This window comes from Ambystoma mexicanum, chromosome 7p, assembly GCF_040938575.1.
Source record: "Ambystoma mexicanum isolate Mex_15411 chromosome 7p, UKY_AmexF1_1, whole genome shotgun sequence".
Classification (NCBI taxonomy): domain Eukaryota; kingdom Metazoa; phylum Chordata; class Amphibia; order Caudata; family Ambystomatidae; genus Ambystoma; species Ambystoma mexicanum.
Window position 1 is genome coordinate 195,141,917 of NC_090939.1, and position 13,158 is coordinate 195,155,074.

Sequence of the window (13,158 nt, forward strand, 5' to 3'; positions counted from 1 at the left end):
GCTTCGCTGTTTCTGTTGCTACTTAACCAGATTCATGCCCCTCTTAAGAGTATAACCTACCCTTGGCCCATGTTACCATAAAAGACGAAGGAGGTATATCTCTTGACGGGGCCTGTTTACCTTTATGAGTATGTTGGCTCTTAGTCTGGTGCTGTGTGAGGATTGAGTGGGCATTTTAGCCTCTACTCATCCTTGTACTCCTGAAGGGCAGACGCCAATTTGTCACGCTGCCAAACCCTCCACTCACATCACATCCCAATATAAAGCCCTGCCCTATTGTTGATATAATTGTGGGTCAGATGCAACTATTAACTACCCAGAGGGAATCATTGCTGTGGACATCACAAATACCAATAACTGCAAATAACACATTTAAAGAGCTAACTCATAAGAGGAACATCATACTGACTAATGTGGATAAAACTTTGAGCAATTAAATTAAAGACGCTTTAAGAAATTTTGTTCAGGCAGGGCTGAAACAACACATCAGATGAGGGTTTAGCCCAAAGAACCTACCAGTACTGCATAGGACATAGATTGAAGCATGGTGTTCATTAGAAATAGAGACTTTATGATAGTGGGTTGGGGAGAAAGTCACCTCCCCCACTGTTGAAGCATCAGTGATAATCTAGGAAATGAAACATCTAATCTATAGATCATCGTCCATCATAAAGAGATGGGCCAACCCGCACAATGTCAGCAATGGATTTCCAAATAGTGTGGTAATAAGGACAGGACAAACGTGATGTCAAATATAGAAGTCAGACGAGTTTAGCGATCGTGAGCAGTGTTTGTATATCATGGGGATTTTGCCTTATGATTGATTTCTAGGAAATGCCACAGCCATTTTCTCCCCAGTGGCCTTTTGCATCCAGTCTGAACCACCACAGATCACGTCGGCCATTGTTATCAAGGCCCAGCGCAAAATACAAGTGAACCGGCATAAATTGCTGTGCAGACTATTTTCTAGATCACCTCTTGGGTTATGGATGCTCAATTGATCCGCTACTTGAGCCCACTTTACTCCAAAGGCCCACTTGTTTATCTTCTTTTTACTCTGCTGGGAAGAGAAAAAAACGACACTTCAAACTGCAGGTCAAGTTTGCTGGAGAATCAAATTGCTGGGAAAATCTTCAGCAACAGTATTTGGCTGACTTTTTTGTAGAGATTTTGGGGGGTTTTCCAGATTGTATTTACTGCAAATGATCTGATAGTATTGTTTTTAACTTCCAAGATTTCCCCAATTTCATGAAATTGTTGAAGTTTACTGTAGAATTCATGGATTTAGCGAAAGCGAAATTGATCAGTTTTCCACATCCCTAATTTTAGCCCATCCCTTGGCAAGTATTCTTCTCCAAAGCCAAAGTCATTGCCGCCTTGCGATGAACCGAGGCAGAGTGCCTTGCATAATGAATTACAGGGACGCCATGAGCCTGTTGCGACTCCTGATTCATCACAGGCAGTGTGACACGCGAACACAGGATTTCCCGAGAGACCGCACAACGCGCGCGCGAGCACACACACCCCATACTTATCTGCAGACCACCAGCCATAACCGCAGAAAGCAGAAGCAGCCGACAACTCAATCCCAGCCCCCCACTGCCATCCTGAAGTCACTTTATTTCCCAGGAGGGCCGGCATTGTTTTCTACAGAGCTTTTCTTAAGTGCAAATAGTGACTGAACTTTCTGAGGGCGGCCAGATCAATAGAGCCGTAAAATGGCTGCGTGCTGTGAATTTAGATGCTGGCTTTCCTGAACAGCAACAAGACCCAGTGACTTAAGTGAAAGTCAGCCCCTAAAAACAGTACAGTAAGCTAGCAATGAACGGCGAATAACATCAGAACTGCATTTTGGGAATGTTTGACAATACTCACTCCCGTGTTATTGATGTTCCCCTCTCTGCATGGAATTGTGGAAGTCTCCTACATTGCTGCAGGATGCCAGAATTCCCCGCCACCCCCCCTAGTGTTAGCAGAGGGCTCAGTACTTTGCCAGCCCAGCAGATACACTACAAAAGCGATGACCAAATCCCGTCGCCCTGTATAGATGTGTTTATTTATTTAGTTATTTATATAGCGCACCTAACCCAAGGGTATCTTGTATATGTCTTTAGCTTTATAATTAGCTGCTGCCGACAGCTCTGATGTTGCATTTTGCTCTAGGCAAAGACAAATGGCTGAGGCCTGTGTTGACTTCTGATCAAAACGTTTTGTTTAGACAAGCTCCCGAAATCGGACTTTTTTTCCCAAACATCTCAAGTTCGAGGCGTTGTATTCCTCCTTTTTGTTTTGTAGAAGCCGGCCTGTTGGCCCGCCAAGCCGCAAGATGGCAGAGCATACAGTCAGGATGTTCCTCATTGTGTGCATTTGAAGGGCTTCATTTGGGAAATAATGTCATCGTATGTCACCTCGGTTTCATTGTCACAAAGAATATGTCTGAGAAGGCAGGCTTTAAAGCTCTTCTCTGCCATCAGAGAGGTGCCGTCTATGAAAGGTGTACATGCAGGCTTTAAGGCCCTTCTCTGCCATCAGAGAGGCGTGATTGCACCGTCTATGAAAGGTGTGCATGCAGGCTTTAAAGCCCTTCTCTGCCATCAGAGAGGCTTGATTGCACAGTCTATGAAAGGTGTCCATGCAGGCTTTAAAGCCCTTCTCTGCTATTGACCCCATAACGCCCTGCTCTGCCATCAGAGAGGCGTGATTGCACCGTCTATGAAAGGTGTGCATGCAGGCTTTAAAGCCCTTCTCTGCCATCAGAGAGGCGTGATTGCACCTTCTATGAAAGGTGTGCATGCAGGCTTTAAAGCCCTTCTCTGCCATCAGAGAGGCGTGATTGCACCGTCTATGAAAGGTGTGCATGCAGGCTTTAAAGCTCTTCTCTGCCATCAGAGAGGTGCCGTCTATGAAACGTGTGCATGCAGGCTTTAAAGCCCTTCTCTGCCATCAGAGAGGCGTGATTGCACCATCTATGAAAGGTGTGCATGCAGGCTTTAAAGCCCTTCTCTGCCATCAGAGAGGCGTGATTGCACAGTCTATGAAAGGTGTGCATGCAGGCTTTAAAGGTCTGCATGCAGGCTTTAAAACCCTTCTCGCCGCCAGAGAGATGTGCAAACTCGAAATCTTTTCGAACCCACAGGAGACACGTTTATTGACCCCGTGAAGCACCTTTCTTACATCAGGGAGGGGTGATTGCACCTTCTATAAAAGGTGTGCATGCAGGCTTTAAAGCTCTTCTCTCCCACCTGATGCCCTAAATCACTGATCACCAATCAGAGAGGCTCGTATACAAGCTTTAAAGCAAGAATTAACATCAGAGATGAGTGAATGAATGTCTGAAAGCTCTTGCAAGAGGTGTGCAAACCCCAAAAATTTCGGCTCCGCCATCAGGCAGGTAAATTATTAAAGCTGTGAAGTACCAGTCTCCCATCAGTAATCCCTGCATAGATGTTCTAAGGTGACGACCCCCTTCATAAGTGTGTGGGCAAGCTCTAAAGCTGCAATCTTCAAACAGAGAACTATGCACTTATGCAAACTGTAAAGCTCTGATCTTGCAATAGAGAGGTGGGCATCCAATGATTCAAAGCTATTATCTTTCTAGCATTAGTGAGGATGACATGCAAACTTTAAAGCTCTGCTATCAGAGATGCAGGCCTGCAATATTTAAAGCTCCAATCTCACAACAGAGAGGCGGGCATGCAAGCAAGCTTTAAAGCCCTGCTCAATGATGAGAGAGGTGTGCGTGCAAGCTTGATAGCTCTAATTTACAAGCGAGGATTTTATGCAATTTGTAATGCTCCAATCTCCTATCAGAGATGCTTGCATGCACGCTTTAAAGCCTTGACCTCCCATAAGAGAGGCTTGCGATGAAGGATGTGCAAAAAAGAAATAAAAACATTTAATTTCCATCTGTGAGATATGCATGCAAGATCTTCCATCAGAGACGTGTGCATGCAAGCTTGCAAGCTTGTATCTCCCATCAGAAAGCTGAGCATAGAAGTTGTATAGCTCTGATCTTCCATCAGAGACGTGTGCATGCACGCTTTTAAGCTTTTATCTCCCATCAGAAAGCTAAGCATGGAGGTTGTATAGCTCTGATCTTCCATCTGGGAAGTGTGCCACCAAGCTATGAAGCTCACATCTGCTATCAGATAGGAGTGCATGTAAGCTTTAAAGCTTTGCTCGCCAGTCAGTGTTATGCACCAAGAATTAAATCTCTGTTCTACATGGATAGAGGCGTACATGAACACCTTAAAGCTGGTGATCTACGTTAGTGGTGCTCCTTCAAGCTTTAAATGTCTGTTCTCCCATCAGACTGGTATGTCCAGATAATAACCATCCTATGAGCGAAGCATATGTCCAAGTCGTAAACCGTCCACTTAGATCACTTTCTCTAATAACCCTACTTTTAGGTCCAGAGTGGTGTAAATAACCTAATGCATACTGTAATGTGCACCCCAATCCAAGAAGCGTTTTTTGGAAGATGACATTGGTGGATCCAGGGGCCCTCTGGGGAACCCCCCCCCCCATAGAGGATACAATCACAGGATGAACCCGCTCCCCTCCTCCCCTTTAAAAAGCATGGATAGTGACACTGGTCTGCACTGACAGTATTTGCTCAGGCTCACCGTGCACCATGAACATTAAGGAGGGTGGATCCCAGTGACACTGCGTGCAGCCAATTTTCCACCGGCCATCGCAGTCACTCAACCCCAACTTCACAATCAGGGAGGGCAGCTACGCACAATCACAGATCACAGATCAGCAGGTTGACCTGCCACTCTGTGACCGAGTCTCTGGGACATAGGTGTACTGTACTGTTATAGTAGCCTCTGCACAAGCATAATAGACATCCCTGTCTGCACGTGGTAAAATCGTGGGCTTACACAACAGTGTGGGTTATGCACACTGTTGATATGACATCTAATGGCTATGTACAAATGAAAGAGAAAGTACTTGCCCGCGATAAAGGCTGACGGGTTGCCCCAATATACACGTATATGTAGATGCCCCAAATCTGTACTGCCTATCGTTTGTGGCCATGGAGGCAATCTAATTGTAATCTTCTCGTGGTGCAGTGCGCGTGACTCCGCATGCTAGAGTGCAAAATGGCGTGTAGATCGCAAGACTGGATTTGATTGTCAGGTCCATTGCCAAGCATTGATGATCTCCATTGTTTGGACTGTCATCAGGGCAATGGCAGTTCTGCAGAATCAGTTTCCTGCTGCTAGTGTCCAGTGTCAGTGTTATAGCTCGCCCTGTCCTCTACTGTGACTATTCCTCGGTGTGTTGCTAGATCTCCCGGCACAGCCATGATGGCGGTGTACTCTAGCAGTTTCTGTATCTACTGGGGCAGCCCATGAAGATGTCATCAGGGTTTCATGAATCAATCTTCCTATTGATCTGTGAGTCCATAATGGTGAAATAGCTGCACAGCAAGGGATTTCACATGCCTGCCTACAAGCTTCTGTTAACTACTCACTTAATATGTCCTGGCCTTCCTTGACAGTGTATATGTACTTGCAACAAATGCTGCCAATTTAGCAATCAGCTGATTACCCAGTTTCCTCAATATGGTCAGTAACAAATAGCTCTCTTTAATTACATTCAGTTGTATAGTTTGCCTGGACATTTAAACCAAGGGCTCTCTATATGAAATGTGTTTAATGTTCTCAATCAGGTGACATAAATACACGGATAGACTTATGGGTTAACCCAGATACACCACTGAGGCCCAGGCGGAGGACAGAAGCAAGTGTGTACTTTCCTCAAGGGCCAATAGGTGTATTCCAAGTAAAAAAACAATAGGGCCAGAAAGTAGACACTCTTAGCATGCCAGAAAAAACACAGCATCGATCATCGTAGGCAAAGTCTGCACTTCTCCTTTTCACTGTCCTCGTGAACCCTGGAATTTCCAGAAAGAGTCAAAACGTTGATGTACTCGCGATTTTTAGAAAATGAGAGCCGCGCTCGATCTCTGTATCTTGAAAGCACCGTATTCTGCCATCTGCTGTTGCAGAAAACCCCACTCTCTTACATTTGACATTGCTTGATGCTTCTCCCATTGTATAAACATTGTCCTTGGAGTCTGTGTGTGGGGAGAGCTAGCACCGAGGGTGGGACACAACTGTAGTTCGAGAATCTATTTAGCGGCCTTGTGCGGCGGATTGACTCAATCGAAACAGGCATGCAGTATCATGGACATCAAGTAGAGTTCATCACCTGCTGTGTTTTTACGCGTCTTCCATGTACTTGTGTCACTCAACTTTCAGGTGATTAAATCTCCTGAACCTTTTATATTCACAAGAGTGGAGATAAAGGCACTTTTGAGCACCAGCTTCTTCCACGGGAGCCGCAGGATCAGATGGTCATGCACTTTGGGGTATGTGGGCTCACCAGATGCTTCAGCTCTGACCTATGCGATCGCTTTGTGGTGCCTATGCCCGGCTTTTAAGCTGTGTTTTTGAGATGTTCCAGAGGTTTATAATTTTTCCACATGTTGAAGGAGTTTCTTTCCATGCTTTCCCTGTGATTTTTGTAGGACTAAAGATTGTGTGACGTAATTCCCTGTACTGTAATCAGCAGGGTCAATGAGGAAGTGATGCCACTTCTGATCACTGAAGTGTGTGTGTGACCTTAGAGAGGACAGTGATGTGACAGATTTATAAACATACAATTCATTGTTATGGGTTGTGGAGAATGAGCTGTAAACAGGTGCATTTGTATTAAGAGGATATTTATAACTGCATTTGGTTGGTGATATTTTGATTTTACGCTCTTTTCAATGATGATGTCTAACTTGGTAGTACCGTCATGCAAAATCCTGACACTTTGATATTTTCCCTTCCTCCGATCTAGTTCCACCGGACCAGCCACGGCTCTCCGTCTCCAAAACCACATCTTCCTCCATCACTCTCTCCTGGATTCCTGGTGATAACGGGGGCAGCTCAATCAGAGGTAATGTGATGTCCATCCCCGGGGCACGATTGAAGTTCATTTACTAGTTCTAGGTTTCTATCTCAGGTGGGTGCAAGGAAGCATCGAAACTTGTCATTAGGACCAATAATAATTAACCAACAAAGGGTTGCGATTTGCAAAGAACCATGAATATCTCCTTATTGTAAGTGCTCTGCTGAATTGTTTTGGATATTTTTCCTAAATTCTGTCCAATTTAATTTGTATAACCTTATTCTTTTTTACCCAAAGCAGGGCAGACACCAATTTCAAATAGAGGGTAATATTCCTCTAATGGATTTCTAATGTCCACAAATGTATTACGGCATCTTTGTAAATCTTCTGTACTGCCCAGAAATCCCAGGCCACCCTTACCTAAGATCATCTCGCTTTCTTGTTGATACCTGCATCTTCTCTTCCCCATCCTCAACTTGTTGGTGCTGCAGACGTGACTCAGTTGCCTCTTTCTAGCTTGCTGTTACCAATGACATTTCGCTATTATGCGGATATCCTTCGACCTCGCTGATAACTTTATGACCTAAATGTCTCTAATAATATGAACATAATTATTGATTCTATGACTTAGTTTTCTCGTCAATTAAAAGGATCAAGAACAATGAGATCCTTGGCAAATGGAGAAACAAGTGTGCACCATTAGGTCGTACTTTTTAAGGGGTCCTGCTTTAGGTCTTAATTAACAAGGATAGTATAGCTCAATGGCAATGCGCTCATCTTGGGAGCAAGACAACGCAGAGCAACACAGGTTGGAATCTTGGGTCCGTGCTTAGAAACCTCTTCGGTATTAATTGTGTTATAAAAATTATTATAATACAAATAATACACCTAAGGGAACATCCGAGACAGCTTGGACCTACCTGGAAAACCCTCTTGTCCACGCTACACTTTCAAGAGTGGTGAGGATATGCAGCACAGGACAAACTTAGTTCCCCCAGTGTTACTGCACCAAACATGGAAGGGTTCAGGCACCTATTTGCAAAATAAAATGGAGCCCACTAAGGCATCAACTGCAATGCAGATAACTGAAGCGTAGTGCACTTGCCATGTGACATGGGATTCATCCCCTCTGGAGTTAATGCAAGTGACAATGGTCGGGGTGAAGTGTTATATACTTCACCATATTATTATTTATTGTATTCTTATCATCGTTTAAGATTTAGGAAATGCTACTTTAATGACTACGAAAGTACACATGAGCCCAATCAGGCATGAACCCGCATATGCCGCTCTCTCCCAAGCACACAGGACATCCCCCACTTAATTCAGAACTCCACAGAAATCATTCAATACTTATCCAAGCAAATCAATAGCATCAGACACAACACACACTTCACTAAAACTGGGTCTGAGAATCCAATAATAGACATCTGACAACCTATCAGTGCCGGAGGTCCTCGCCTGTAATCATTAATTTGCTGAAAGCCACTTGAGTATGAACTACAGCCGCGCCTCTCTCCTGACAGACACCAGCCAACCCCTGAGTCCTGAAACTGCTCGGGTTCTCCCTCTCCTAAAGAAACCACATGAATATCTCAAATTCCCATTGCATGAATGTTTTGCATGGGATGTATATTGCAGACACCTAGCTAGAAAACAACATACACAAAAGGTAGAGAACACGGAGAGAGGACAGAGTGAGTAGACTGAGGGGAGCCAGCCTTGATGGGGAAAAGTGCTGTCAGTGGGTCAGAGGTCAACTCCGCTCTCCTATAGGGACATCACTTGGGAGTCACGTGGGATAGCAACTGCTGCCAACCCCTTTGATATCCATTGCACTGAACTTCGGATCCATGTTCGCCAGGCTGAATGTGCAGCTTCAGCGTCATGGATGGACAGCAAACACATCTGTCTAGCAGTCACATTTGCTATGGAAATAAGTCTCGCGTCGGGGGTGCTCAGCCAGCCCAAGCCTATGCAGGCCCAGGAGAAGCGATGACCACCTCCCAATAAGGGGGTGATAGCCATTCGCACCTCTGGGTTCACGCGTATAGCGCAAGCCCATTCTCCCGAAGAATAGAAAAGATAGCCGCCGCCATAAACAAGGCACTTAGTCCCTTTTTCATTTCTATGGAGGAAGCCGCGGGTGGGAGGAATGCCAGGACTGGAACACACAGCTCCGGCCTAGCAGGTATTTGGGGAAGGAGGGAAGGGTGTGGTGGAAGGGTAGGGAGGAGTATGGCGACGTGCAGAGGATTGCAACGGATTACGTGTCATTGGAAACAGCTGCTCTTTTGTATTAGACCAGTACAAACATGGGTTGGAATCTTTCACATCTTTGAGCTTTTCAACTCAAAATGGTTTCATGCATTTCATTTTAACCACCATTTTTGTAAAAGGTTCAACACAGATTCAAGCCGGTTCGCTCGTTCCTAATTCAAATCACTGGGAGGTTGCTTGTGCAGGTGCATGACTATGGCTTTCGGCCCCAATGTGGGGTGCGGACATGGCCTTCAACGGTCTGCCAGCCTGAGCCCAGGTAGGCCAGAGGGAAGTGAGGTTGTCACCATAGGGAAAAAGGACAAACGTCCTTTTCCATTTCTATGGCGGGAGGGAGACAGGATGAGTGCCGGGACCGGACCACAAAGCTCTGGTCCAGCAGGTAAGTGGGGTTTCAGGGAAGGGCTTGGTAAAGGGTAAGGATTGTTTTGGGGATTGACGGGGTGGGTAAATAACAGGAAGAGGCTCCCTCTTGCCTCCCCCACATAAAAAGAAATAATGGCGCCACCTGAGAAAGGCCTCAGGTGACTAGAAACAGCGGGCCGAAAATGAGTAATCGCCTGCTGTTCCAGTAACCTGATTGGCTAATGACACTCACACGGATGGAATTCCAGCCCAGTAGTATGTCCATGGATTCAGGGTGAACTCTGATGATGGTTGAGCCTTCAATACGGACCCAGTCCTACATCAGTGAGTTCCAATCTACCGGTGGCCGGTTGAACGCCCACCTTGAATGTTGATGTTGTCTGGTTTCTCTTGAAGGCAGGAAGTTCTCATTCAGACCTTTATTTTGCTGAATTAGATCTGTTGACTTTAGTATGTCTTGCTGGAATGAAGATTATTCCATGCCTAGAATTGACGGAGGGGAGCAGCTTCCGTAAGAATGAAAGGCTTCAGCCCCAGAGGGCCTTGTGAGCGATGCAGAGCAGCTTAACTTTGAACCTTTCTTCTAGGGGGAGTCAGCACAATGCCTTCAGGGATTGGGTAACAGGGTCAGGTGTCTTCAAGTTTAGACTGTCTTTATCTTTCATTTTGTATTCCCAGATGTTAACCATCACCCTACATAAAAACTATTGCAATATAGAGAACTCGGGAAAGCAACAGAGTTTGTGTGATATCTACACACTGAGCCACGTTTCCAAGCATCTTGAGTGGCAGGCTGAGCTCTTTACGCCTGCGTTCACTTGTGGGGCGAAGGCCACCTCAGAATCAAAGACACTATTTAGCTTCTTCACCTATTGAAACAGGACCGGATCAGCTCCAGGGAATTGTATTTTCAGTATTATTAGGACTGTGGCTTTGTCCACGCTGTGTGATCTTTCATCAAGTGCCCTGAAGCAGTGTATTGTGGGTGTGGTGCTGTATATAACTCCAAAGATGCCTGAAATGCCTTCATAATGAGGAAGCTACTCACTCATTCATTGGGCCAGGCAAATAGGCCTCCTAACGCAGATGGAAGTGAGCCATGGCTGGATTTCCAATAGGAGCTGGTTCAGGAAGGTAAACCCAATGATATCTGCAATAGTTGGGCCGGCATTGCTTGTCTTGAGATCTGTTTCTGGGATCTTTTTCTTGGGATACAGAAATGTAACCAATAGTTTGGTGATTGGGCCTCGATCCCATCTTAATGAACAGTTAAAACAAAGTTCCTTCATGCTGCACATCCTGGTGTTCATTAATTTGCTGTGGCTCTTTGGGAAGGCCACGTCAAACCTATGGGATATGTCGGCAAGTTCTGAATGTTAAGTCACTTTTGCATGAGGCTAATGGAGGCTTCTCTTGGGTGCTTGCCTTGGGTCTTGCCTTATAGGAATATATCTAATTAGTTGTAGCAGGCATATCATATGTTGATCTAGAATTCTGTCTCTCGCCCTCTCTCTCTCTCTCTAGCTCTGACTCACTCTGTCTCTGCACTCTTTCTCTCCCTCGCTCTGCCTCTCACTCTATAGGGCCTCATTCTAAGTCTGGCGGTCTGGAAATAAGGGTGCCGGTAGCAACGTATCGGCACCCTTTTCTGGCCCGCCGGACTACAAGTATGCTGCAGGGGCCGTTGCTCCCAGTAGGGCTGACCTGCCACGGGCCCAAATCCTGCAGGCATGGTTTTCATGGAAGCACTGGTACCGTTAACAACAAGAGGACAAATGCACCAGCAAGTATTCCAGCTTACTTGGCATAACTTGGCATAACATTTTTAGTGTTTGTGAATATTGTAATAGAACATAATAAATGCAGCCTTAGACCATTGCCACCTAGTACTCTATTTCTTAACCAGGTTTGTCAGGGCCCCTGCACACTGTAGAGACTATCGTCATACAAAAACTCCCTGTATGAGCAGTGCACTCTAGTGTGATGGCGACATTATTGTAGTATGCACACAATGACAAAATATGTCGCTGAATATTTGTATTTGTATTTATTTGAAGAACAGGGATATCAATTTCTATCAGAAATTACTCACAAAAACACATTTTCTGATGGCACAACGATGAGAACAGTGAGCCAGTTTATGAGGGTGAGAAAAGTCGGACATTTGCCGGGTACAAAGCAAACAACAGAAACATGTATTTATAAGAAAACAGGTGACTTTCAAAGGTAACATAGACCTAAGGGGACAAGTGCTTCAAACTAAAGAGGACTATTATACACATAGACAAAATAGCATTGTTAAGCTTCACTGGACAGAGTGGGGTCAGGTAGGAAGAATGGGGGAGAAGGCAGAGGGCGCTCCCTCCTTGGTATGCAAGGGAAGTTTAAGACATGCTTTGAAGAGCTCTGGCTGGCTTTGATTATGATGGGTAGTGGGTTCCAGTGGAGCAGGGGAGTAGGGAGAAAGAGCGGAAGTGAGATCAGGCACCGGACAGGCATGGGACAGCGAGGTTGAGTGCAGAGGAGATTCAGATGGAACGAGGTGGTGATTAAACAGAGACACAGAGGTACTGAGGAGCAAGACCATTAATAGCTTTGTAGACTAGCAGAAATGGTTTGAAAAGGTTGTGCTTGGAGAGCCAACCAGCATGATGTTGGTAGGTAGAAGTGGTGGTGTATCTGGGTAGGTTGCAGACAGTGCGTTAGCAAATTTGAGGGCCTTGTCTAGAGCGAGGAAGGAGTAGAGGGGAAGGCTTGAGCAGTAGTCAGGGTTGCTGTGCACATGTTTTCATAGAGTTGCTGGTAAGAAAAGGACACATTTTCGTAATGTTGGAGAAGCTAATAGGAAAACCAGAATCCGTGGTAGTGATTGATTGGTTCAGTCCGATAGTCTCTATCAAAGAGGATGCCAACGTTGCGAGCCTTGAGGGAGCGAGCAAAAAGGTCAGACGGGAAGGAGATAGGCAAGGGGGGCGGCATCGGAAACCGGGAGAACAATGACTTTTAATTTTTTAAGAGTTAAGCATGATGCAGCGGTGAGCCATACAGTGATAAATTGCAGTGAAACAGTTAGTAATCCATTGCGAGATGGTTTGGGGAAGGTAAAAAAGGAGGAAACGATTTGTGTCATCAGAAAAATGGGCTAGTAAAAGCCAAAGGATGAGCTAAGTCTTCCTAGTGCAGATGTATAGAGGGTCCAAGTTATTAAAAGTGAACAATGGAGTGATCAGAGGGAGAGATGTCCAGGGATGTCATTTCACCAAAATGTCTAGGGTAGTGGAAGTGACATCACACAACCCTTGACCTCTGATGACATCACATGAAGTAATGTAATTTGATCATGCCCCCCACACCACGTGATATCACGGGAAGTGATGGCATACAACCTTCACATGCTACTATGACCTGTGTTTCCAGGCGCTCTCATTTCAGCCAAACAAAAGAAATGAGACACAGAGGGAGGCATGACTTGTCCATGATCACCCATTTGGGGAATGCCATTTTCCAGATTTGACGTGAGGCCTATGTGTAAAACATACATAATGCAGTACTCGTGATAGGGTAACCAAAATCTCTAACACAGGCTACAGCTAGTGTATGAAACCT

The 13,158-nt window shown here is 45.3% G+C and overlaps 1 protein-coding gene across 3 annotated transcripts in view; it reads left to right on the forward strand.

The window, feature by feature from the left end:
- DSCAM (DS cell adhesion molecule) overlaps window positions 1-13,158 on the forward strand; it is a 1,793,910-nt gene that overhangs the window by 1,477,172 nt on the left and 303,580 nt on the right. For all 3 annotated transcript variants that reach the window (XM_069636048.1, XM_069636050.1, XM_069636049.1), the window contains exon 24: window positions 6,856-6,954. In XM_069636048.1, the coding sequence (XP_069492149.1) occupies window positions 6,856-6,954 (99 nt within the window). The remainder of the gene's footprint in view (window positions 1-6,855; window positions 6,955-13,158) is intronic.